The sequence below is a fragment of the Scatophagus argus genome, chromosome 12, assembly GCF_020382885.2.
Source record: "Scatophagus argus isolate fScaArg1 chromosome 12, fScaArg1.pri, whole genome shotgun sequence".
Classification (NCBI taxonomy): domain Eukaryota; kingdom Metazoa; phylum Chordata; class Actinopteri; family Scatophagidae; genus Scatophagus; species Scatophagus argus.
In genome coordinates, this window is record NC_058504.1 from 6,453,369 (window position 1) to 6,478,374 (window position 25,006).

Consider the following 25,006-nt stretch of genomic DNA (forward strand, 5'->3'; position numbering starts at 1 on the left):
GTGGGCGGGTCATCGGTGAAGATGTGGAGCCTCTGGATTGGCTGCCTCGCAAACTATTTAAGATGGCTCCTCTGACTTGGTGCATCACTTTGGTAAATGAATGGATGCATATTTTTTAAATACACAAGAATGAAACAAATCGTATTTAGATGATTGCTACAGACATTGGATCATTTGTGACTTTCTACAATGTATTGTCAGTTACTGGGTTTATTCTGCAGTTTTTTTTTACAGTAGTTACTCTATTACTGTGCTTTTCACTGTAACCCTTTGATTACTGTGATTCTACACTAATGACAACAGAATAATATATGAATATTATATTCATTTCTATTCCTAAATCCTCCAGAATCCAACTCACTGGACCTTTAACACATGACCTCCACAAGGTAAAATTACATCATTTAGGATGAGATTTGTGTGTCCTACACAGTTTAACTACATGAGTGAGTGTCGACTGAAAGGTCCATCAACTTGTTTTTAAAATACGAGAGAAAATGAACAAAATATTTTTGGATTACATTTGTAGTACATCAGATCAAATCATCTCTTGTGTTAACTCTCAGTGTCAGTTATAGAAACCCACCAACAAACATCAAACAAAAACGTGCTGTTGTTTCATGCCTTTCGGTCGGAAAGATGGGTGATATTATTTCCACTGTGGTAGTACAGTGACAGGCCATCATAACGACAGGCCAATCAGATTGTTGTGAAATTGTTCCCTCCCACTTGATATCATCACTATAAGATGAAGCGTCTTCTAATATCATCTAATTTAACGGCTGTCACGGCCAGAAGATGTTCTTCATATTTTATTTACTGCTGACACTCAGGGTGGGAAGTAAGTGCATGAAATCAAATTCTTTCCATATACATTTCAAGTATATTGTCATCGTATCAGTTTAATACAAGATATGTATGAATATACTGCATCTCTGTTGTTTGTCACTGATGTATTTAATGTTATGTTTAGGATGCACAGATGATGTGATCGTTGACGTGAAGACTGTTGGTGTTGGAGATGATGTGACTCTGACCTGTACCCGCCAGAAAGCTCACGATACAATAACAGCCTTGTTCTGGATCAGGCTTGTTTCTGGAAGCTTACCTGAATTCTTGGGAGGAACATATACCTTTGATTATGAGGGTATTAATCAGACTCCTCGCATCACAGCAAAACAAGGACCTGGAACGTTTCTTCTCCATATTAATGAAACAAAGAGAAGTGATACTGGACTTTACTACTGTGTAAAAGTTCAGCGACGTGACATGAAATTTTTGAATGGAACATTTCTGAGAATTAAAGGTAAACACCATTTATAACAGCAGTGTACATACATTTTCATATGGAGGCAGGACTTCAGAGGAAAGTGTTGATGTGTATTTTAAAGTTTTCATCAGGAGAGTAAAGCATGTTTCATTTCATGTTTGTATTTCCCAGGATCAGAACCTGATATCACTGCTGTCATTCAGGAGCCTCCATCTGATTCAGTCCATCCAGGAGACTCAGAGCCTCTGAAGTGTTCAGTCCTCTCTGACCCTGAAGACAAAACATGTCCAGGAGGTCCCAGTCTGTTCTGGTTCAAAGCTGGATCAGATGAATCTCATCCCAGTGTCATTTACACTCATGGAGACTCTGGTGATGGATGTGACAAGAGTCCTGAGGCTCACGCTCCACAGAAATGTGTCTACAGCTTCTCTAAGAACGTCAGCTCCTCTGATGCTGGGACTTATTACTGTGCTGTGGCCACATGTGGGGAGATATTATTTGGAAATGGAACAAAAATGGACACTGAAGGTAACTGCTGAATATTTCGATATCCATGAAGATGTTTGGCAAACCCTGCATTGTAACATCATGTTAACTTTCATTGTTTGTTCTTCTTCATATTGTTTCAGCCCCTAACACGCAGGAGGACAATACAGTTCTGCTTCTGTTATGTGCTGCTTTGGCTCTAAGTCTGATTGTTATAACCTTCCTGATTTTTACCATCAAGAAAACATCTTGTGGTTGTTGCAAAGGTAACAGAATTTCAGCCTATAAAACAGCATTTTGCAAAAGCTAATGTCAAGATATATACATTAAGCCAAGTCAATTTTAATGATGTTGCCCCATTTCCAATAAATATAATATTGTCTATTTGTGTAAAATTAACCTACAGCATCTTTCCCCTAAATCTTTGTTTTTATTTGTTAATAAAGCTCAAACAGCCAGCGGTGACCAGCAAAGTCAGCAGGTAAGGTATAAAGAAAAGATGACGACTGAATAGTTATTAACATACGTAAATGTCAACATGTGGTATCTCATAACATTTTGTTCATATATTTGCTCAGAGAGACGAGAACTCATTGGTTTATTCTGCACCAACCTTCACCAAGAGCAAAGCTGCCAAATCAGGGAAAAGGAAAGTAAAAACAACTGAAGGAGGGATAATCTACTCTGACGTCCGGACTTTTGGATCTGCCAGTTAAAGCTAAGATATTTTTGTGTTTTACAAAGCAGCTTCTTTCCAATAAGATGTATAAACTATCACTGTCATTTGCCGTTGGTAACTATATTTAAAAACTAAATTTTTGTCCAGTCTGAAATTGTGTAAAAAAATAAGAATATCCAGATTTGATCATTTTTGGCTTTTGGTGACATCAGTTTTGTGCATCTACATCTTGATTTATTTTTGTGCATTTTCTCTTATTAAAGTCATTGAAGAGTTTTATCAGGCCACCACTCAAACAAAGATTAATCTTAAAGACGACGAGGGTTGAGGAAGGTTTTTAATCTGTTTGTCTTGTATCTGCTGCTCAGATTTAAGTCTGTTAATGTCTTTCATGTATCAACAACATGTAAAAATAATTGCAGGAAATAAAACTGATGTTGGTGTACATGTGTTGTTTCCTTCTTTGAAAGTCAAACTTTTAACCGAAAACTAAAAACCTGTAAACATGTTTTCAGTTTGTGCCCCATGACTCAAAGTTCTTTCCAACATGTGCCAGCATTCACACACACATTCACACACACATTCACACACAGCTGGCAGAGGACACCATGTAAGCTCATCAGGACCGAAAACCATTCACATGAACACTGACACACTGATAGAAAAGCCATCATGAGCAATTTGTGGTCCAGTATCAGGATGAGTGTCTTGCCCATGGACAAGGACAAGGATATGAAAAAGCAAACATGTTCTTTGTAAATAGAATTTCCATGAAGGAAATGTTGAACTCATAGGTAACAGTACCAAAAAACAAAAGGCAAATAAAAACTTCATGAGGACTGAATACATGTTTCATATTGTCAACAAGTGAATGTGATGTACCGTCTGTCGTAACCCTAATAAACCTGACATCTCAATATTAAACTTAAGACAGATTTAATTCAGTCATCAGGACAAACAAATATGCTTTCAAGCACAATCACACTCTGCACTCTGAAGCATTTTCTCTTAACAACAACATGCCATGACATTTTATTTCAATAATTCAAGGTTTCCAGAGCAAATGTAGCCTGCTAATATGTTGTTTTTACCCTCTGACTTACATAGCAGCACCGGCAGGTTGACATTTTTGTTGGTGTGTGAAACATCTGCTGGGTGGATTGTGATGAAATTTGTCTCACAGTGTCTTAAAAACGTGTCAGGGGCATCCCTGTGGCTTTGTGATTAAGTTACCAAACATGAACTGCAGCTTCTGGTTGGGGACTTTTGTTTCTTCTCTCTGTCACTTATTTCAGAAACAGCTGGCTTGTGTATTTCCTGTTGCTCCTCATCTCATCAAGTTTGCACCATTCAGTCGTCATGCAAGTTTGAGATGTGAGCACCCATCAGAGCCCATCTCACAGTCAAGAAGGGTGTTGCTGCTTGTGAACTGATACAACAAATCAATTACATGCACAGTAGTTTGTGTTGTAAACACAATTAATCATTCCGAAGAGAAATCTGTATAAAATATACTGTGTAAAAAATGTTGTAAACTCCTCCATCTTTCTGGTTCCACATCACTTTGTAGGCCTCCTGTATGTCTGCTAACAACAAGCAAAGCCACATGCAGCACAAACACAGACAGACAGGCTGTGGTGAGCTGTTTCTCCACCCTTTGACCAACCATCAAGGCTGTTTACTCAGAACAGACCTGACCATGTGCTTCAACAGGATATGTAGTGAGGGTAAAGCTGCAAAGAGGGAGACGACACAAGAGACTTTTGTTGCTGAACAATCTGAAATCATTTCGTTAGGGTCAATGTGCTCATTCAGTTTGATTGGTTTTTGAATTGTTGCTCACTGCCTGCCTGTGATGTTGACTTTTTGAACTGCCTGCCAGTGTGTGTCTGGTGTGTATCTGTCAAGACTGTGCTATTTTGAACTCCACACAGCCTCCCATGTCTCTCTCTATCAGTTGCTGAGTAGGGCAGCCTGAGTAGGGATACCCAGACTTCCCTTGGAGCCTCCTCCCAGTGGGGCATGCCCAGAACACCTCCCCAGGGAGGCGTCCAGGAGGCATCCGAGACAGATGCCTGAGCCACCTCAACTGGCTCCTTCCAATGTGGAGGAGCAGTAGCTCTACTCCGAGCTCCTCCTGAAAGAGCTCCTCACCCTATTTCTGAGGGGGTGCCCCTCCCGCTGTTGCTGCACCGATCCATCTGTCAATCTCATGCTCCCATCTTCCCTCACTCATGAACAAGACCCCAAGATACTTCAACTCCACTTGAGACAGGAGCTCTCCTCTGACCTAGAGGGGGCAGACCACATTTTTTCCGATAGAGAACCATGGCCTCAGATTTGGAGGTGCTGGTTCTCATCCCAGCCATCCCAGCCTCGTGGTGCCACAGGCACTTATGGAAATCCTTATGGATCAACATGGTGTTTGTTACGGACAAACTGTGACTAGCACAGAAGTCCAACAAAAAAACATCACTCGGGTTCAGATTGGGGAGGTCGTTCCTCCCAATCACGCCCCTCCAGGTGTCACTGTCGTCACCCACATGGGCATTGAAGTCCCCCATTAGAACTATGGGTTCCCCAGCCAGAGCATCTTGGCTCACCCGTCCCTAGAAAGCCTTGTACCCTGCACTGCTGTTTGGCCCATAGGCCAGAACAACAGTGAGTGACCCGAAGGCACAGGGAAACTACCCTCCCGTTCACCGGAGAGAACTCCAACACATGGCAGCTGAGCTGGGGGGCCATAAGCAAGCGCACACCAGGTTGCCGCCTCACACCATGGGCAAATCCAGAATAGAAGAGAGTCCAACCTCTCTCAAGAAGTTGGGTTCCAGAGCCCAGGCTGCGTGTGGAAGTGAGCCCAACTATCTCTAGCCGGTAGCGCTCGATTTCCTGCACTAGCTCAATTTTCTCACTAGCTAGCCCCCCCAGTAAGGTGACATTCCATGTCCTCACAGCCAACGTTTTTGTCGAGGGTTTGGATCACCGGAGCACCCGGCCGCAGCTGTCACCCAAACCACATTGCATCAGCCCCTTCTGAACCCTCCCACGGGTGATGGGCCTCACCTGACCTACGTTGCCTATTTGGGCTGTGCCCGGCCGGATCCCGTGGCAGGAGAATGCCTGTTGGCACTCTCCTGTGAACCCCAACCCCAGGCCTGGCTCCAGGGTGGGGCCCCGGTAACACCAATCTGGCCAACGTACATGTCCTTGTTGTTAAATTATTCACTAGAGGCTTCTGAACCGCTGTTAGTCAGACCTGTCACATAGGACCTGTTTGCCTTGGAAGACCCTACCAGGGACATTGAGTTCCCGACAACAAAGCCCCTCGGATCATTTGGGTACTCAAATCCCTCCAACAGTTCAAGAGGTGATCGGCAAGTGATCTACAGTGATCTGCAAAGTAAAATATATTTTCTTTAAATGCAGTCTGCTGACTCTGGTTACACAAAAAGGATTGTACTCTTTAACAGAAAGGTCTTTGTCTGTTGGGATATTTTCCAAAATGTCTAACACTTAAAATAACAATAAGATGCTCAAAATAATCAGATTGTCAGGGCCTGTCAGTACTCCTCCCATATTCCTTTGTGTTCTCCTCTGTTTCCCCTTCCTGGACACCCCTTCCTGGCTCAAGGTACATTAAGAACTTCTGCTTTAAACTACATTTTACATTTCTTACTGTTCTTATGTCCGCAAAACTTGTTTTGGTTTGTGGTCAACAGTATCTTGACCTGATGGCCACAAACCACAACATGCTGCTCTAAACAAAGTTATGGTAGTTTTGGCCCTGTAGATAGACAGGTTGTCTTCTGATTTGTCTTCATTCTCGTACACCATTCAGATTGGTAAAGTGAGGGAAGAAAACTCTGTTTTGTGTAGTCATTTCACTGCACATTGTACCGTGTATGATTGTGTGTGTGACAAATAAACCTATCTTGTATCTTGTATGTTGTAAATCAAACCATCTCTTGTGTTTACTCTCACTGTCAGTGATAGAAACCCACCGTGAAACATCAAACAACAGCTTGCTTTTAGTGTTGCTGCATTTCGGTTGGAAAGATGGTCAATGCTGTTTCCGCTGATGTACAGTGAAATGCCAACATAACAAGAGACCAATCAGACTGCAGTGAAATTGTTCCCTCCCACTTCATATCATTACACAGAGATGAATTGCCTTATAATATCATCTAAAATAACTGCTGTCACAGCCAGAAGATGCTCTCCTTTTATTTACTGCTGACATTCACTTTAGGGCGTAAGTACTAAACGTCAAATTCTTTCCTTATACATTTCAAGTATGTTGTCATCATCTTGCATCGGTTCAATACGAGATATGTATGAATGTACCCCGTCTCTGTTGTTCGTCACTGATGTATTTAATGTTATGTTTAGGATGCACAGATGATGTGATCTTTGACATGAAGACTGTTGGTGTTGGAGATGATGTGACTCTGACCTGTACCCGCCAAGAATCAAAGGATGCAGCAGCCTTGTTTTGGATCAGGGTTGTTTCTGGAAACTTACCTGAACTCTTGGGAGGAACATTTGCATTTGATTATGAGGATGTTAATGAGGCTCCTCGTATCACAGCAAAACAAGGGCCTGGAACGTTTCTTCTCCATATTAAAGAAACCAAGAGAAGTGATACTGGACTTTACTACTGCATAAAAGTACACCAAGTTGACATGAAATTTTTGAATGGAACATTTCTGAGAATTAAAGGTAAACACCATTTATAACAGCAGTGTACATACATTTTCATATGGAGGCAGGACTTCAGAGGAAAGTGTTGATGTGTATTTTAAAGTTTTCATTAGGAGAGTAAAGCATGTTTCATTTCATGTTTGTATTTCCCAGGATCAGAACCTGATATCACTGCTGTCATTCAGGAGCCTCCATCTGATTCAGTCCATCCAGGAGACTCAGTGACTCTGCAGTGTTCAGTCCTCTCTGACCCTGAAGACAAAACATGTCCAGGAGGTCCCAGTGTGTTCTGGTTCAAAGCTGGATCAGATGAATCTCATCCCAGTGTCATTTACACTCATGGAGACTCTGGTGATGGATGTGACAAGAGTCCTGAGGCTCACGCTCCACAGAAATGTGTCTACAGCTTCTCTAAGAACGTCAGCTCCTCTGATGCTGGGACTTATTACTGTGCTGTGGCCACATGTGGGGAGATATTATTTGGAAATGGAACAAAACTGGACACTGAAGGTAACTGCTGAATATTTCTCCACCATCTGTAAAATCAGATTAGTTGTATGTTTAATTGTAAAACAACCACAATCCATGAAGATAAACTGTGCTTAGTTTTATCATTTTAACAGATGATTAAATGTTGATTAATTATGGCTAATTATGCTTTTACTAATTGTTCATTTTCATCAATTGTCCTTTTCGATATTTTTCAGCAGTCGACATTCAGCTTTCTGAGAAGGTCAATACAATATTGTTTGTGCTCTGTGGTGTTTTGGTTATAAGCCTGATTCCTGTAGCTTTCCTCATTTGTTCCACAAAGAGTTATGGTAAGAGAACATTACTTATCCTTTGTTCTATGTGGGAACAACTAACTTCACTGGATTCACAGTAGAAATCAACATACAGAACCGTTCATCTTTAATATAATTAAATTCAATTAGCTAATCTTTTTTTCTTGTCTGTATTTACAGTATGTGTTCTCATACGTTTCTCATTGTTTGGTTAACAGGCACTGTGACCACTGCTGGGCAGCAGAATCAGCATTTAAGGATGTTAATGGTAAGATTAACCTTCCACAAGAATGTTTATGATATTTAAACCCATTTATTGAGATTGTCATCTCACAATACATGCCATGTATTTTCTCAGAGAGTTGAGGACACTTGGGTTTATTCTGCTGTCATCTTCACCACCATGAGAACTGACAGCAGTGGAACGAGGGATGCAAACACATCAGAGAGAGAGAGGATCTACGCTGCTGTCAAGGCTTTGGGGTTGGGTTAGAAGTTCAGTCAACTGCAGCCAAAAATCTCTGTGTAAAATGAGTTATTACATGCTAAACGCATTTTGCAATTCACAAAAAACTTTTCATGTTGTGTATCTTTTAAGTCAGCATGCCTGCAAGTTATTAAAATCCAACTGAAATCACATTTAGTCATCCATTCTTGAGATCAGAAATGAATTAAAATTTGAATATATCCTGGCCAGCATCTGAACAAACAGACCTGACATTTTGACACAGCTTGTTCAGTTAGTCTCTGTGTAAAATGAGTTATTATAAATAATTTGAACTGGATAAAAGAAACATGAGTATGCTATTTGATGCTGTTTGATCATTAAACAAATCTCTCAACTTCATTTGTGACCCACCATCTTACTTTTATATTTTCATTTCTGTGAGTATAATGAAGACTTACACGTATAGCCTAACAATTTTCATCAAAAATTGCTCCACTCGTATTAAACAGGTCTACTGTGTGCAAAGTGACTTATCATTAACTTGTCTTGACTTGCCTTAACTTGACTTGTCATTTTGTCTATTATGTCATTTTCAATGCAAAATTGATAAGAACTTGACATTAATCAAGGTAACAATAATTTTGTTATAACAATGAAAATAAAATTTTGGGAAAAGACAGAGCAAGAGGCCAGGCTCCAAGCAATCTGAATGAAATGTCATCAGTGATCTGCAAGGTAAAATATATTTTCCCTCAATGCAATCTGCTGACTCTGGTTAAACAAAAAGGATTGTACTCTTTAACAAAAAGTTCTATGTCTGTGGGGATCATTTCCAACGTGTTTAACACTTAAAATAACAGTGACAGACTGTATATTGTCAGTTTGTCAGGGCCTGTCAGTTCTCCTCCCATATTCCCTTGTGTTCTCTTCTGTTTCACCTTCCTGGACACTGAAAAGTCGACTTGATTTCCTGAGGAGGCTGAAGTCCTTCAGCGTCTGTGGGAAGCTGCAGCAGAAGTTCTACCACACTGTCTAAGCCAGCGTCCTCTTCTGTGGCAGAGAAGAGGACTCCAAACAAACTCAGATCCATAATGAACAATGTCCATCATCCTCTGCACAGAACCTTTAAAAGGCAGAGGAGCACAATCAGCCACAGGCTGCTGTCTCTGTCCTACTCCATGGACAGGTTGAGGAGGTCACTTGTCCCTCAGGACATACAGCTCTTCAGCTCCTCCCTGGGAGGACAGCATTAGACTGCGTCACTGAACGGTTTCATATTATACATTTCCTTAATCACTTCATCACTTTATCACTCAGAGACCTGACTGCAGGCTTCAACAGGATATGCAGCAAGGGGACAGCGACAACAGGTTTCAGCAGGCTAATATTACTTGAACAAACTGAAATGTTTTACTTTTCCACGGTTTCCTGGTTAATGTGCTCTTTCAAAGCACGAACTATGTTGTTGTTAGTGTTTTCAAGTTAAAGCCAAAGACATCAACAACCACCTGCTGGCTCAGCTATGAGCTATAAAATATATTCACATGTACAAATGCCACTTTGTATTTACACCTCAGTTTGAAGGCCGACCACAACAAAGCTTAAGTTTCCATGCATCATTTCATTTGCGTTTGTCTGTGTATAAAAGCACAAAGCAGGCTAAAGGTACATTAAGAACCTCTGCTTTAAACTACTTTTTACATTTCTTACTGTTCTTATGTCCAACTGTTCCACAAAACTTGTTTTGGTTTGTGGTCAACAGTATCTTGACCCTGATGAAGGCCACAAACCACAACGCGCTGCTCTAAACAATGTTATGGTAGTTTTGGCCCTGTAGATAGACAGGTTGTCTACTGATTTGTCTTCATTCTCATGCACCATTCAGATTGGTAAATTGAGGGAAGAAAAGCCTGTTTTGTGTAGTCATTCTGATGCCACAGTTTGTGTTGTTGAACTGGACTGTATTATACTGTGAGGTGCTCCAGTCCACATGGGTTCCCTCCCTCAGATAAAAATATGACTGAGTGGAGCCAGAGGGACAGCTGACAGCTGAAGACGACCAGCGCTGGGCAAGTGAATTAAACCTGTTTTTCAACAGATTTATATCCAACCCCACCCTCTCTGCCACCTTTCCTCTCCCATCTTCACACATCTCCAGGCCAGCAGACACTACCACCATCACCCAATCATCACCATCTTCACCTTCACTCGCCTGTATTCACAACACTTCATACCAGCCCACTCCACCACCATCAGACCCCCTATCCCCCACTGTCCATCCCTTTCCCCTCCTCACCCCCTCCTCTCACCCCTCTCCTTAACATTGGACCACATGAGGAGAGAACTGAGGCGGCTGAAGAACAGAAAAGCTGCAGGATCAGCACCAGACTGCTGAGGGACTGTGCTGACCAGCTCTGTGAGGTGGAACCAAACCACTACAGGCCTGTCGCCTTGACCTCCCACCTGATGAAGACCATGGAGAGGCTCATCCTCAGCCACCTTCGCTCTGTGGTGAGCACAACGATGGACACGCTGCAGTTTGCCTACAGGCCAAACTCAGGGTGGATGACACTGTCATCTACCTGCTGCACCGGGCGCTGACTCACCTGGAGAGTGCTGGGAGCGCTGCGAGAATCATGTTTTTTGACTTCTCAAGCGCATTCAACACAATTCAGCCGGTGCTGCTGAGACGGAAGCTGGAGAGAGCAGGAGTGGACGGACATTTGGCATCGACTACCTCACCAACAGGCCACAGTATGTGAGACTGCGTAACTGTGTGTCTGAGGTGGTGGTCTGCAGCACCGGGGCCCCCCAGGGAACAGTACTCTTACCTTTCCTCTTCACCCTCTACACCTTAGACTTCACCTACAACACCAGCGGATGTCACCTCCAGAAGTTCTCCAACGACTCAGCCATTGTTGGCTGTGTGTCTGAGGGGAATGAGACAGAGTACAGGTCAGGCATCGTGGACTTTGTGGACTGGTGTGAGTGCAACTGCCTGTGCTTAATCACCAGTAAAACAAAGGAGATGGTGATTAGGACATTACCACACACACTGGTGAACATCCAGGGCTCAGACATTGAGATGGTGAACAGTTTTAAGTATCTGAATGTTTACCTCAACCATAAACTGCACTGGTGACATAACACCGATGCCCTGTACAAGAAGGGCCAAAGTCGCCTCCACCTTCTGAGGAGACTGAGGTCCTTTGGACATTTTATGACTCTGTGGTAGCCTCTGCTATTGATTATGTTGTGGTCTGTTGGGGAACAACACCTCTCACCCTCTGCATCAGACAGTGGAGGCTCTGAGCAGCTCCTTCAGCAGCAGACTGCTACACCCTCAGAGCAGGAAGGAGCTACTGCAGGTCCTTCATTCCCACTGCTGTTAGACTGTAAAACTCAACAGTCTTGTCCTCATTCCCTCCCTCATGCAGACTTGTATATAGCTATATATTGTACAGTGCTTATTCGAAAACTGTTAGTTTAGAAACTCTTTATATGTTTTGAAACTGTTTTGCACACTTTATGCTTCTGGCACTCTTTTCTGTTCTTGGGACCTGTCACGAGAAGTGAATTTCCCTGCTGTGGGATCAATAAAGTTCATCTTATCTTAACTCTTATAGAAACTCTCAAAGCCTCCAGCTGAACAGCTCCTGAACACCTCCTGTTCCTCTGACACTGTGAGCATCACTTTGCTGCTACCTTTTGCCCTCAGCAGAGAAGTAAAGCAGTGGTTTAACAGCCCAACTCAACTCTGTGTGCTGTGCTCTTCCTGTTGATGTGACTAACCTCAGAGTGGGCGGGTCATCAGTGATGATGTGGAGCGTCTGGATTGGCTGCCTCACAAACTATTTAAGATGGCTAATCTGACTTGGTGCATCACTTTGGTAAATGAATGGATGCATATTTTTTAAATACACAAGAAAGAAACAAATCACTTCATATTTAGATGATTGCTACAGACATTGGATCATTTGTGACTTTCTACAATATATTATCAGTTACTGGGTTTATTCTGCAGTTTATAATACAGTAGTTACTCTATTATTGTGTGTTTTGCTGTAACCCTTTGATTACTGTGATTCTACACTAATGACAACAGAAAAATAAATATTATATTCCATTTCTATTCCTAAATCCTCCAGAATCCAACTCACTGGACCTTTAACACATGACCTCCACAAGGTAAAATTACATCATTTAGAATGAGATTTGTGTGTCCTACACAGTTTAACCACATGAGTGAGTGTCGTCTGAAAGGTTCATCAAAATATTTTTACAATACGAGAGAAAACGAACAAAATATTTTTGGATTACTCTGGTAATTCATCAAATCAACCCATCTCTTATGTTAACTCTCACTGTCAGTTATAGAAACCCACCAACAAACATCAAACAAAAACGTGCTGTTGTTTCATGCCTTTCGGTCGGAAAGATGGGTGATATTATTTCCACTGTGGTAGTACAGTGACAGGCCATCATAACAACAGGCCAATCAGATTGTTGTGATATTGTTCCCTCCCACTTGATATCATCACTATAAGATGAAGCGTCTTCTAATATCATCTAATTTAACGGCTGTCACGGCCAGAAGATGTTCTTCATATTTTATTTGCTGCTGACACTCAGGGTGGGAAGTAAGTGAATGAAATCAAATTCTTTCCATATACATTTCAAGTATGTTGTCATCGTCTTGTATCAGTTTAATACAAGATATGTATGAATGTACTGCATCTCTGTTGTTCGTCACTGATGTATTTAATGTTATGTTTAGGATGCACAGATGATGTGATCATTGAGATGAAGACTGTTGGTGTTGGAGATGATGTGACTCTGACCTGTACCCGCCAGAAAGCTCAAGATGGAACAACAGCCTTGTTTTGGATCAGGGTTGTTTCTGGAAACTTACCTGAATTCTTGGGGGCAACATATGCCTTTGATTATAAGGGTATTAATCAGACTCCTCGCATCACAGCAAAACAAGGACCTGGAACGTTTCTTCTCCATATTAAAGAAACAAAGCGAAGTGATACTGGAGTTTACTACTGTGTAAAAGTATACCTACGTGACATGAAATTTTTGAATGCAACATTTCTGAGAATTAAAGGTAAACACCATTTATAACAGCAGTGTACATACATTTTCATATGGAGGCAGGACTTCAGATTAAAGTGTTGATGTGTATTTTAAAGTTTTCATTAGGAGAGTAAAGCATGTTTCATTTCGTGTTTGTATTTCCCAGGATCAGAACCTGATATCACTGCTGTCATTCAGGAGCCTCCATCTGATTCAGTCCATCCAGGAGACTCAGTGCCTCTGAAGTGTTCAGTCCTCTCTGACCCTGAAGACAAAACATGTCCAGGAGGTCCCAGTCTGTTCTGGTTCAAAGCTGGATCAGATGAATCTCATCCCAGTGTCATTTACACTCATGGAGACTCTGGTGATGGATGTGACAAGAGTCCTGAGGCTCACGCTCCACAGAAATGTGTCTACAGCTTCTCTAAGAGCGTCAGCTCCTCTGATGCTGGGACTTATTACTGTGCTGTGGCCACATGTGGGGAGATATTATTTGGAAATGGAACAAAAATGGACATTCAAGGTAACTGCTGAACATTTCAATATCCATGAAGATGTTCGGCAAACCCTGCATTGTAACATCATGTTAACTTTCATTGTTTGTTCTTCATATTGTTTCAGCCCCTAACATGCAGGAGGACAATACAGTTCTGCTTCTGTTATGTGCTGCTTTGGCTCCAAGTCTGATTGTTATAACCTTCCTGATTTTTACCATCAACAAAAATTCTTGTGGTTGTTGCAAAGGTAACAGAATTTCAGCCTATAAAACAGCATTTTGTCAAAGCTAACATCAAGATATATACAGTGCATCTGGAAAGTATTCACACCGCTTTGCTTTTTCCACATTTTATTATGTTACAGTCTCATTACAAAATGAATTAAATTCATTTATTTCCTCAAAATTCTACACAAAATTCCCCATAATGACTTCAATTCAATCAGCTAATCATTATTTATTTTTCTTGTCTGTATTTATGTGTTCTCATACGTTTCTCATTGTTTGGTTAACAGACACTGTGACCACTGCTGGGCAGAAAAATCAGCATTTAAGGATGTTAATGGTAAGATTAACCTTCCACAAGAATGTTTATGATATTTAAACCCATTTATTGAGATTGTCATCTCACATTACATGCCATATATTTTCTCAGAGAGTTGAGGACACTTGGGTTTATTCTGCTGTCGTCTTCACCACCATGAGAACTGACAGCAGTGGAACGAGGGATGCAAACTCATCAGAGAGAGAGAGGATCTACGCTGCTGTCAAGGCTTTGGGGTTGGATTAGAAGTTCAGTCAACTGCAGCCAAAAATCTCTGTGTAAAATGAGTTATTACATGCTAAACGCATTCTGCAATTCACAAAAAACTTTTCATGTTGTGTATCTTTTAAGTCAGCATGCCTGCAAATTATTAAAATCCAACTGAAATCACATTTAGTCATCCATTCTTGAGATCAGAAATGAATTAAAATTTAAATATATCCTGGCCAGCATCTGAACAAACAGACCTGACATTTTGACACACCTTGTTCAGTTAGTCTCTGTGTAAAATGAGTTATTATAAATCATTTGAACTGGATAAAAGAAACATTTCTTCCATTTTTCAAATGGACATGAGTATGCTATTTGATGCTGTTTGATCATTAAACAAATCTCTCAACTTCATTTGTGACCCACCATCTTACTTTTATATTTTCATTTCTGTGAGTATAATGAAGACTTACACGTATAGCCTAACAATTTTCATCAAAAATTGCTCCACCCGTATTAAACAGGCCTACTGTGTGCAGTTTTGGCATCGTATGTTGTGTATGTTTTATGTCAACATTTCTGCATGCTATTAAAATTTGAATGAAAACACATTTAGTCATCGCTCATTCAAAAATGTTAGTAGGCGACAACACTGTGTTTGAATAAATGTAAATAGGTGTGACACAACACGTGTCCTAAAAAAGTGACTTATCATTAACTTGTCTTGACTTGCCTTAACTTGACTTGTCATTTTGTCTATTATGTCATTTTCAATGCAAAATTGATAAGAACTTGACATTAATCAAGGTAACAAGAATTTTGTTATAACAATGAAAATAAAATTTTGGGAAAAGAGAGAGAGCAAGAGGCCAGGCTCCAAGCAATCTGAATGAAATGTCATCAGTGATCTGCAAGGTAAAATATATTTTCCCTCAATGCAATCTGCTGACTCTGGTTAAACAAAAAGGATTGTACTCTTTAACAAAAAGTTCGATATCTGTTGGGATCATTTCCAGAGTGTTTAACACTTAAAATAACAGTGACAGACTGTATATTGTCAGTTTGTCAGGGCCTGTCAGTTCTCCTCTCATATTCCCTTGTGTTCTTTTCTGTTTCACCTTCCTGGACACTGAAAAGTCGACTTGATTTCCTGAGGAGGCTGAAGTCCTTCAGCGTCTGTGGGAAGCTGCTGCAGAAGTTCTACCACACTGTCTAAGCCAGCGTCCTCTTCTGTGGCAGAGAAGAGGACTCCAAACAAACTCAGATCCATAATGAACAATGTCCATCATCCTCTGCACAGAACCTTAAATAGGCAGAGGAGCACAATCAGCCACAGGCTGCTGTCTCTGTCCTACTCCATGGACAGGTTGAGGAGGTCACTTGTCCCTCAGGACATACAGCTCTTCAGCTCCTCCCTGGGAGGACAGCATTAGACTGCGTCACTGAACGGTTTCACATTATACATTTCCTTAATCACTTCATCACTTTATCACTCAGAGACCTGACTGCAGGCTTCAACAGGATATGCAGCAAGGGGACAGCGACAACAGGTTTCAGCAGGCTAATATTACTTGAACAAACTGAAATGTTTTACTTTTCCACGGTTTCCTGGTTAATGTGCTCTTTCAAAGCAGGAACTATGTTGTTGTTAGTGTTTTTAAGTTAAAGCCAAAGACATCAACAACCACCTGCTGGCTCAGCTATGAGCTATAAAATATATTCACATGTACAAATGCCACTTTGTATTTACACCTCAGTTTGAAGGCCAACCACAACAAAGCTTAAGTTTCCATGCATCATTTCGTTTGCGTTTGTCTGTGTATAAAAGCACAAAGCAGGCTAAAGGTGCATTAAGAACTTCTGCTTTAAACTACATTTTACATTTGTTACTGTTCTTATGTCCACAAAACTTGTTTTGGTTTATGGTCAACAGTATCTTGACCCTGATGAAGGCCACAAACCACAACATGCTGCTCTAAACAATGTTATGGTAGTTTTGGCCCTGTAGATAGACAGGTTGTCTACTGATTTGTCTTCATTCTCATGCACCATTCAGATTGGAAAAGTGAGGGAAGAAAACTCTGTTTTGTGTAGTCATTCTGATGCCACAGTTTGTGTTGTTGAACTGGACTGCATTATACTGTGAGGTGCTCCAGTCCACATGGGTTCCCTCCCTCAGATAAAAATATATAGTTCAGACACTCTAAAAGCCTCCAGCTGAACAGCTCCTGAACAGCTCCTGTTCCTCTGACACTGTGAGCATCACTTTGCTGCTACCTTTTGCCCTCAGCAGAGAAGTAAAGCAGTGGTTTAACAGCCCAACTCAACTCTGTGTGCTGTGCTCTTCCTGTTGATGTGACTAACCTCAGAGTGGGCGGGTCATCAGTGATGATGTGGAGCGTCTGGATTGGCTGCCTCACAAACTATTTAAGATGACTTGGTGCATCACTTTAGTAAATGAATGGATGCATATTTTTCAAATACACAAAAATCAAACAAATCACTTCATATTTAGATGATTGCTACAGACATTGGATCATTTGTGACTTTCTACAATGTATTGTCAGTTACTGGGTTTATTCTGCAGTTTTTTTTACAGTAGTTACTCTATTACTGTGCATCTTACTGTAACCCTTTGATTACTGTGATTCTACACTAACGACAACAGAATAATAAATATTCTATTCCATTTCTATTCCTAAATCCTCCAGAATCCAACTCACTGGACCTTTAACACATGACCTCCACAAGGTAAAATGACATCATTTAGGATGAGATTTGTGTGTCCTACACAGTTTAACCACATGAATGAGTGTCGTCTGAAAGGTCCATCAAAATATTTTTGCAATATGAGAGAAAATGAGCAAAATATTTTTGGATTACATTTGTAGTTCATCAGATCAAATCATCTTTTGTGTTTACTCTCACTGTCAGTTATAGAAACCCACCAACAAACATCAAACAAAAACGTGCTGTTGTTTCATGCCTTTCTGTCGGAAAGATGGGTGATATTATTTCCACTGTGGTAGTACAGTGACAGGCCATCATAACGAGAGGCCAATCAGATTGTTGTGAAGTTGTTCCCTCCCACTTGATATCATCACTATAAGATGAAGCGTTTTCTAATATCATCTAATTTAACGGCTGTCACGGCCAGAAGATGTTCTTCATATTTTATTTACTGCTGACACTCAGGGTGGGAAGTAAGTGCATGAAATCAAATTCTTTCCATATACATTTCAAGTATGTTGTCATCGTCTTGTATCAGTTTAATACAAGTGATGTATGAATGTACTGCATCTCTGTTGTTCGTCACTGATGTATTTAATGTTATGTTTAGGATGCACAGATGATGTGATCATTGAGATGAAGACTGTTGGTGTTGGAGATGATGTGACTCTGACCTGTACCCGCCAGAAAGCTCAAGATGTAACAACAGCCTTGTTTTGGATCAGGGTTGTTTCTGGAAACTTACCTGAATTCTTGGGAGGAACATTTGCATTTGATTATGAGGTTATCAACGAGACTCCTCGTATCACAGCAAAACAAGGGCCTGGAACGTTTCTTCTCCATATTCATGAAACAAAGAGAAGTGATACTGGACTTTACTACTGTGTAAAAGTAGAACAACGTGACATGAAATTTTTGAATGGAACATTTCTGAGAATTAAAGGTAAACACCATTTATAACAGCAGTGTACATACATTTTCATATGGAGGCAGGACTTCAGATTAAAGTATTGATGTGTATTTTAAAGTTTTCATGAGGAGAGTAAAGCATGTTTCATTTCATGTTTGTATTTCCCAGGATCAGAACCTGATATCACTGCTGTCATTCAGGAGCCTCCATCTGATTCAGTCCATCCAGGAGACTCAGTGACTCTGAAGTGTTCAGTCCTCTCTGACCCTGAAGACAAAACATGTCCGGGAGGTCCCAGTGTGTTCTGGTTCAAAGCTGGATCAGATGAATCTCATCCCAGTGTCATTTACACTCATGGAGACTCTGGTGATGGATGTGACAAGAGTCCTGAGGCTCACGCTCCACAGAAATGTGTCTACAGCTTCTCTAAGAACGTCAGCTCCTCTGATGATTACTGTGCTGTGGCCACATGTGGGGAGATATTATTTGGAAATGGAACAAAACTGGACATTGAAGGTAACTGCTGAATATTTCCATAAAAAACAATAAATATTAATTCTACATCTGATAGAATCAATAAAGATGTTCAGCAAACCCTGCATTGTAACATCATGTTAACTTTCATTGTTTGTTCTTCTTCATATTGTTTCAGCCCCTAACATGCAGGAGGACAATACAGTTCTGCTTCTGTTATGTGCTGCTTTGGCTCTAAGTCTGATTGTTATAACCTGCCTGATTTTTACCATCAACAAAAATTCTTGTGGTTGTTGCAAAGGTAACAGAATTTCAGCCTATAAAACAGCATTTTGCAAAAACTAATGTCAAGATATATACATTAAGCCAAGTCGATTTTAATGATGTCACCCCATTTCCAATAAATATAATATTGTCTATTTGTGTAAATTAACCTACAGCTTCTTTCCCCTGAAATCTTTGTTTTTATTTGTTAATAAAGCTCAAACAGCCAGCGGTGACCAGCAATGTCAGCAGGTAAGGTATAAAGAAAAGATGACACTGAATAGTTATTAACATACGTAAATGTTAACATGTGGTATCTCATAACATTCTTTTCATATATTTGCTCAGAGAGACGAGAACTCATTGGTTTATTCTGCACCAACCTTCACCAAGAGCAAAGCTGCCAAATCAGGGAAAAGGAATGTAAAAACAACTGAAGGAGGGATAATCTACTCTGACGTCAGGACTTTTGGATCTGCCATTTAAAAGATATTTTCATCTTTTTCTTCTGATGAGGTGTATAGAATATCACTTTCATTTTCCGTTGGTAACTATATTTAAAATCAAAATTTTTGTCCAGTCTGAAATTGTGTAAAAAGATAAGAATATCCAGATTTGATCATTTTCGGCTTTTGGTGACATGAGTTTTGTGCATCTACGTCTTGATTTATTTTTGTGCATTTTCTCTTATTAAAGTCATTGAAGAGTTTTATCTGGCCACCACTCAAACAGGCTTTTTCAATGATTCATCTTAAAGAGGACGAGGGTTGAGGGAGGTTTTTAATCTGTGTTTGTCTTTTATCTGCTGCTCAGTCTGTAAGCGTCTCTTATGTATCAACAACATGTAAAAATAATTGCAGCAAATAAAACTGATGTGTACATGTGTTGTTTCCTTCCTTAAAAGCCAAACTTTTAACAGAAAACTAAAAACCTGTAAACATGTTTTCAGTTTGTGCCCCACGACTCAAAGTCCTTTCCAACATGAGCCAGCATTCACACACACATTCACACACACATTCACACACAGCTGGCAGAGGACACCATGTAAGCTCATCAGGACCGAAAACCATTCACATGAACACTGACACACTGATAGAAAAGCCATCAGGAGCAATTATGTGGTCCAGTATCAGGATGAGTGTCTTGCCCATGGACAAGGACAAGGATATGAAAAGCAAACATGTTCTTTGTAAATAGAATTTCCATGAAGGAAATGTTGAACTCATAGGTAACAGTACCAAAAAAACAAAAGGCAAATAAAAACTTCATGAGGACTGAATACATGTTTCATATTGTCAACAAGTGAATGTGATGTACCGTCTGTCGTAACCCTAATAAACCTGACATCTCAATATTAAACTTAAGACAGATTTAATTCAGTCATCAGGACAAACAAATATGCTTTCAAGCACAATCACACTCTGCACTCTGAAGCATTTTCTCTTAACAACAACATGCCATGACATTTTATTTCAATAAATCAAGGTTTCCAGAGCAAATGTAGCCTGCTAATATGTTGTTTTTACTGACTTACATAGCAGCACCGGCAGGTTGACATTTTTGTTGGTGTGTGAAACATCTGCTGGGTGGATTGTGATGAAATTTGTCTCACAGTGTCTTAAAAACGTGTCAGGGGCATCCCTGTGGCTTTGTGATTAAGTTACCAAACATGAACTGCAGCGTCTGGTTGGGGACTTTTGTTTCTTCTCTCTGTCACTTATTTCAGAAACAGCTGGCTTGTGTATTTCCTGTTGCTCCTCATCTCATCAAGTTTGCACCATTCAGTCGTCATGCAAGTTTGAGATGTGAGCACCCATCAGAGCCCATCTCACAGTCAAGAAGGGTGTTGCTGCTTGTGTACTGACACAACAAATAAATTACATGCACAGTAGTTTGTGTTGTAAACACAATTAATCATTCCGAAGAGAAATCTGTATAAAATATACTGTGTAAAAAATGTTGTAAACTCCTCCGTCTTTCTGGTTCCACATCACTTTGTAGGCCTCCTGCATGTCTGCTAACAACAAGCAAAGCCACATGCAGCAGAAACACACACAGACAGGCTGTGGTGGGCTGTTTCTCCACCCTTTGACCAACCATCAAGGCTGTTTACTCAGAACAGACCTGACCATGTGCTTCAACAGGATATGTAGTGAGGGTAACGCTGCAAAGAGGGAGACGACACAAGAGACTTTTGTTGCTGAACAAACTGAAGTCACTTCTTTAGTTTTTCTTTCAGGCTAATGTGCTCATTCACACAATAAATAATGAATTGTGTTGTAAAGCACCACAGGCAACAGATGCATATCAGGTTATGTTTTCAACCATGCAATGAGCACTTTAGCGTGGCTGTCAAATCATTTTGTCGATAGTCTGGACAATTTGACTTAAAATCTCATTTCAAAGTTCTTGTCTTGTCAGGAAAGACCAGGACAGGACCAGTGAACCTGTACTTGAACACCTCTTTGTTCCTGACCACATAGTCTTTGTATCTCCTCATGTGTGCTTCACTCGCCAGCCTTCCTCCTTGTGTCTGCTGTCTTGATTTGTACATTTAATTGTTTTTGAATTGTTGCTCACTCCCTGCCTGTGCTGTTGACTTCTTGGACTGCCTGCCAGTGTGTGTCTGGTGTATTCCTGTAAAGACTGTGCTATTTTGAACTCCACACGGCCTCCCATGTATCTTCTATCAGTTCCTGCTGAAGATGTAACAACTCAATAAACTAAGACTAAATTAATAATAATAACATCATTTTACATCATGGTCCCAGTCACAGGTGTATACATGTAAAAAACAAAACCACAGAGAATCAGCAGCTGATCCTGCAGTTCCCTCAGCTCTGCAGAGGGTTTTAGCATCGTTCCTTCCCACAGCTCTCATCAGAGTCGTACATAACACTGTGCTGTTTTCAGCAAGTGTAAAAACAAATAATGTAACTGTGGCTCTCCAGGATTAATCAGCATCAAAGTTAATACCACACACCATGAATGACAGAACATTAGCACCTGTTGGCTAGTTTGTATTCTGAGAGTCAGCTGAGAACCCCAATGAATATGGTGATGAATGAAGCCCACTGAAGAAGCAGCACACAATCATGTTTTGTTCTGTGTCATGTGGTCTCTCCTTCCTCTTTCTTGTACATGTCATGGAGGGGAGATATGTGTCAAAAATAGCTTCATCATATCAGTGAGGAGGCCCAACATGTGAAGCGTCACATTAAGATCAAATCAAACCATCTCTTGTGTCAGTTACAGAAACCCACCCTGAAACATCAAACAAAAACTTGCTGTTCGTGTTGTTTCATGTGTTTCTGGTGGAAATAGTTTTGATATTATTTCCACTGTGGTAGTACAGCGACAGGTCAACATCACGAGAGGCCAATCAGATCGCAGTGAAATTGTTCCCTCCCACTTGTTATCATTACATTAAGATGAAGCGTCTTCTAATATCATCTAATTTAACTGCTGCAGAGCAAGAAGATGTTTTTCACATTTTATTTGCTGCTGACACTCACTTTAGGACGTAAGTACATGAAATCAAATTCTTTCCACAAACATTTCAAGTATTTGATCATCGTCTTGTATCAGTTTAACATGACATATGTACGAATGGATTGCATCTCTGTTGTTTCTTTACTGATGTATTTAATGTTATGTTTAGGATGCACAGATGATGTGATCGTTGAGATGAAGACTGTTGGTGTTGGAGATGATGTGACTCTGACCTGTACCCGCCAGAAAGCTCAAGATGGAACAACAGCCTTGTTTTGGATCAGGGTTGTTTCTGGAAACTTACCTGAATTCTTGGGGGCAACATATACCTTTGATTATAAGGGTATTAATCAGACTCCTCGCATCACAGCAAAACAAGGACCTGGAACGTTTCTTCTCCATATTAAAGAAACAAAGCGAAGTGATACTGGACTTTACTACTGTGTAAAAGTATACCTACGTGACATGAAATTTCTGAATGCAACATTTCTAATAATTAAAGGTAAACACCATTTATAACAGCAGTGTACATACATTTTCATATGGAGGCAGGACTTCAGAGGAAAGTGTTGATGTGTATTTTAAAGTTTTCATTAGGAGAGTAAAGCATGTTTCATTTCATGTTTGTATTTCCCAGGATCAGAACCTGATATCACTGCTGTCATTCAGGAGCCTCCATCTGATTCAGTCCATCCAGGAGACTCAGTGACTCTGCAGTGTTCAGTCCTCTCTGACCCTGAAGACAAAACATGTCCAGGAGGTCCCAGTGTGTTCTGGTTCAAAGCTGGATCAGATGAATCTCATCCCAGTGTCATTTACACTCATGGAGACTCTGGTGATGGATGTGACAAGAGTCCTGAGGCTCACGCTCCACAGAAATGTGTCTACAGCTTCTCTAAGAACGTCAGCTCCTCTGATGCTGGGACTTATTACTGTGCTGTGGCCACATGTGGGGAGATATTATTTGGAAATGGAACAAAACTGGACACTGAAGGTAACTGCTGAATATTTCAATATCCATGAAGATGTTTGGCAAACCCTGCATTGTAACATCATGTTAACTTTCATTGTTTGTTCTTCTTCATATTGTTTCAGCCCCTAACATGCAGGAGGACAATACAGTTCTGCTTCTGTTATGTGCTGCTTTGGCTCTAAGTCTGATTGTTATAACCTGCCTGATTTTTACCATCAACAAAAATTCTTGTGGTTGTTGCAAAGGTAACAGAATTTCAGCCTATAAAACAGCATTTTGTCAAAGCTAACATCAAGATATATACAGTGCATCTGGAAAGTATTCACACCGCTTTGCTTTTTCCACATTTTATTATGTTACAGTCTCATTACAAAATGAATTAAATTCATTTATTTCCTCAAAATTCTACACAAAATTCCCCATAATGACTTCAATTCAATCAGCTAATCAATATTTATTTTTCTTGTCTGTATTTATGTGTTCTCATACGTTTCTCATTGTTTGGTTAACAGACACTGTGACCACTGCTGGGCAGAAAAATCAGCATTTAAGGATGTTAATGGTAAGATTAACCTTCCACAAGAATGTTTATGATATTTAAAGCCATTTATTGAGATTGTCATCTCACAATACATGCCATATATTTTCTCAGAGAGTTGAGGACACTTGGGTTTATTCTGCTGTCGTCTTCACCACCATGAGAACTGACAGCAGTGGAACGAGGGACGCAAACTCATCAGAGAGAGAGAGGATCTACGCTGCTGTCAAGGCTTTTGGGTTGGATTAGAAGTTCAGTCAATCACAGCCAAAAATCTCTGTGTAAAATGAGTTATTACATGCTAAACGCATTCTGCAATTAACAAAAAACTTTTCATGTTGTGTATCTTTTAAGCCTGCAAGTTATTAAAGTCCAACTGAAATCACATTTAGTCATCCATTCTTGAGATCAGAAATGAATTAAAATTTAAATATATCCTGGCCAGCATCTGAACAAACAGACCTGACATTTTGACACACCTTGTTCAGTTAGTCCTGTTTTCTTGTTCTCTGCTGTGTACTGTGCTTCCTGTTTTATTTTGTCAGTCTCCTCTCCGCTGCACTCCTACTTCCTGTTCTGTTGATTGCTCTTCCAGCCCTAATTAGTTCCACCTGCGTCTTGCTCTCTCAGTGTATTTAAGCCATGTCTTGTCTTCCCTTGTTATCAGTTAGTTTTTCTTTTTCCTCTTGTGTTATTTGTTCCAGCATAATTTCATTGACCTGTAGATTTCATTGAGACCTCTTTGTTATGTTGTTCACTTGAGTCCAACTCTCTATGGTCTACCAGTTTTAACACATCTGCCAGCATGTTTATATGCTGTTTCCTGTGCTGCCGCTGAGCAGCTACTTCATAGTCTTCCCTCTGCCCCTCAAACTGCCTTTAGTGGAGAAATCTTTTCAAACAACGGTTTGTTTGGTCCTTCAA

General features: G+C 40.4%; 3 protein-coding genes across 9 annotated transcripts; all 3 read left to right on the plus strand.

Moving 5' to 3' along the window:
* The first annotated feature begins 382 nt into the window (after window positions 1-382).
* LOC124067945 lies at window positions 383-15,234 on the plus strand. Of its 7 annotated transcripts, none has more exons than XM_046405743.1 (6): window positions 383-841; window positions 13,150-13,482; window positions 13,618-13,974; window positions 14,073-14,195; window positions 14,463-14,512; window positions 14,603-15,234. In XM_046405743.1, the coding sequence occupies exons 1-6, from the start codon at window positions 799-801 to the stop codon at window positions 14,735-14,737; spliced, it is 1,041 nt and encodes a 346-aa protein (XP_046261699.1). In that variant the 5' UTR covers window positions 383-798; the 3' UTR covers window positions 14,738-15,234. The 7 variants fall into 7 exon arrangements, with proteins under 7 accessions (XP_046261699.1, XP_046261702.1, XP_046261698.1 ...); XM_046405746.1 differs by lacking the exons at window positions 13,150-13,482; window positions 13,618-13,974; window positions 14,073-14,195; window positions 14,463-14,512 and adding exons at window positions 974-1,306; window positions 7,293-7,649; window positions 7,847-7,960; window positions 8,143-8,192 and having other exon boundaries at window positions 402-841; window positions 14,603-15,233; XM_046405742.1 differs by lacking the exons at window positions 13,150-13,482; window positions 13,618-13,974; window positions 14,073-14,195; window positions 14,463-14,512 and adding exons at window positions 974-1,306; window positions 1,442-1,798; window positions 1,900-2,022; window positions 8,143-8,192 and having other exon boundaries at window positions 406-841; window positions 14,603-15,232.
* Window positions 15,235-17,848: 2,614 nt separating this feature from the next.
* LOC124067948 lies at window positions 17,849-19,960 on the plus strand. The gene is made up of 6 exons (XM_046405751.1): window positions 17,849-17,904; window positions 18,042-18,374; window positions 18,510-18,857; window positions 18,994-19,116; window positions 19,297-19,331; window positions 19,428-19,960. The coding sequence occupies exons 1-6, from the start codon at window positions 17,862-17,864 to the stop codon at window positions 19,563-19,565; spliced, it is 1,020 nt and encodes a 339-aa protein (XP_046261707.1). The 5' UTR covers window positions 17,849-17,861; the 3' UTR covers window positions 19,566-19,960.
* Window positions 19,961-22,466: 2,506 nt separating this feature from the next.
* Window positions 22,467-24,606, plus strand: LOC124067944. The gene is made up of 6 exons (XM_046405740.1): window positions 22,467-22,602; window positions 22,741-23,073; window positions 23,209-23,565; window positions 23,667-23,789; window positions 24,057-24,106; window positions 24,197-24,606. The coding sequence occupies exons 1-6, from the start codon at window positions 22,560-22,562 to the stop codon at window positions 24,329-24,331; spliced, it is 1,041 nt and encodes a 346-aa protein (XP_046261696.1). The 5' UTR covers window positions 22,467-22,559; the 3' UTR covers window positions 24,332-24,606.
* The last annotated feature ends 400 nt before the right edge of the window (window positions 24,607-25,006 follow it).

Coding starts and splice junctions, on each gene's coding strand:
- LOC124067945 (XM_046405743.1), top strand. CDS start 799: ATGTTCTTCATATTTTATTTACTGCTGACACTCAGGGTGGGAA. Junction 842..13,149: donor GCTGACACTCAGGGTGGGAA/GTAAGTGCATGA, acceptor TGTTATGTTTAG/GATGCACAGATGATGTGATC. Junction 14,196..14,462: donor TTCTTGTGGTTGTTGCAAAG/GTAACAGAATTT, acceptor TTTGGTTAACAG/ACACTGTGACCACTGCTGGG.
- LOC124067948 (XM_046405751.1), top strand. CDS start 17,862: ATGTTCTTCATATTTTATTTACTGCTGACACTCAGGGTGGGAA. Junction 18,375..18,509: donor AACATTTCTGAGAATTAAAG/GTAAACACCATT, acceptor TGTATTTCCCAG/GATCAGAACCTGATATCACT. Junction 19,117..19,296: donor TTCTTGTGGTTGTTGCAAAG/GTAACAGAATTT, acceptor TTGTTAATAAAG/CTCAAACAGCCAGCGGTGAC.
- LOC124067944 (XM_046405740.1), top strand. CDS start 22,560: ATGTTTTTCACATTTTATTTGCTGCTGACACTCACTTTAGGAC. Junction 23,074..23,208: donor AACATTTCTAATAATTAAAG/GTAAACACCATT, acceptor TGTATTTCCCAG/GATCAGAACCTGATATCACT. Junction 24,107..24,196: donor AGCATTTAAGGATGTTAATG/GTAAGATTAACC, acceptor ATATTTTCTCAG/AGAGTTGAGGACACTTGGGT.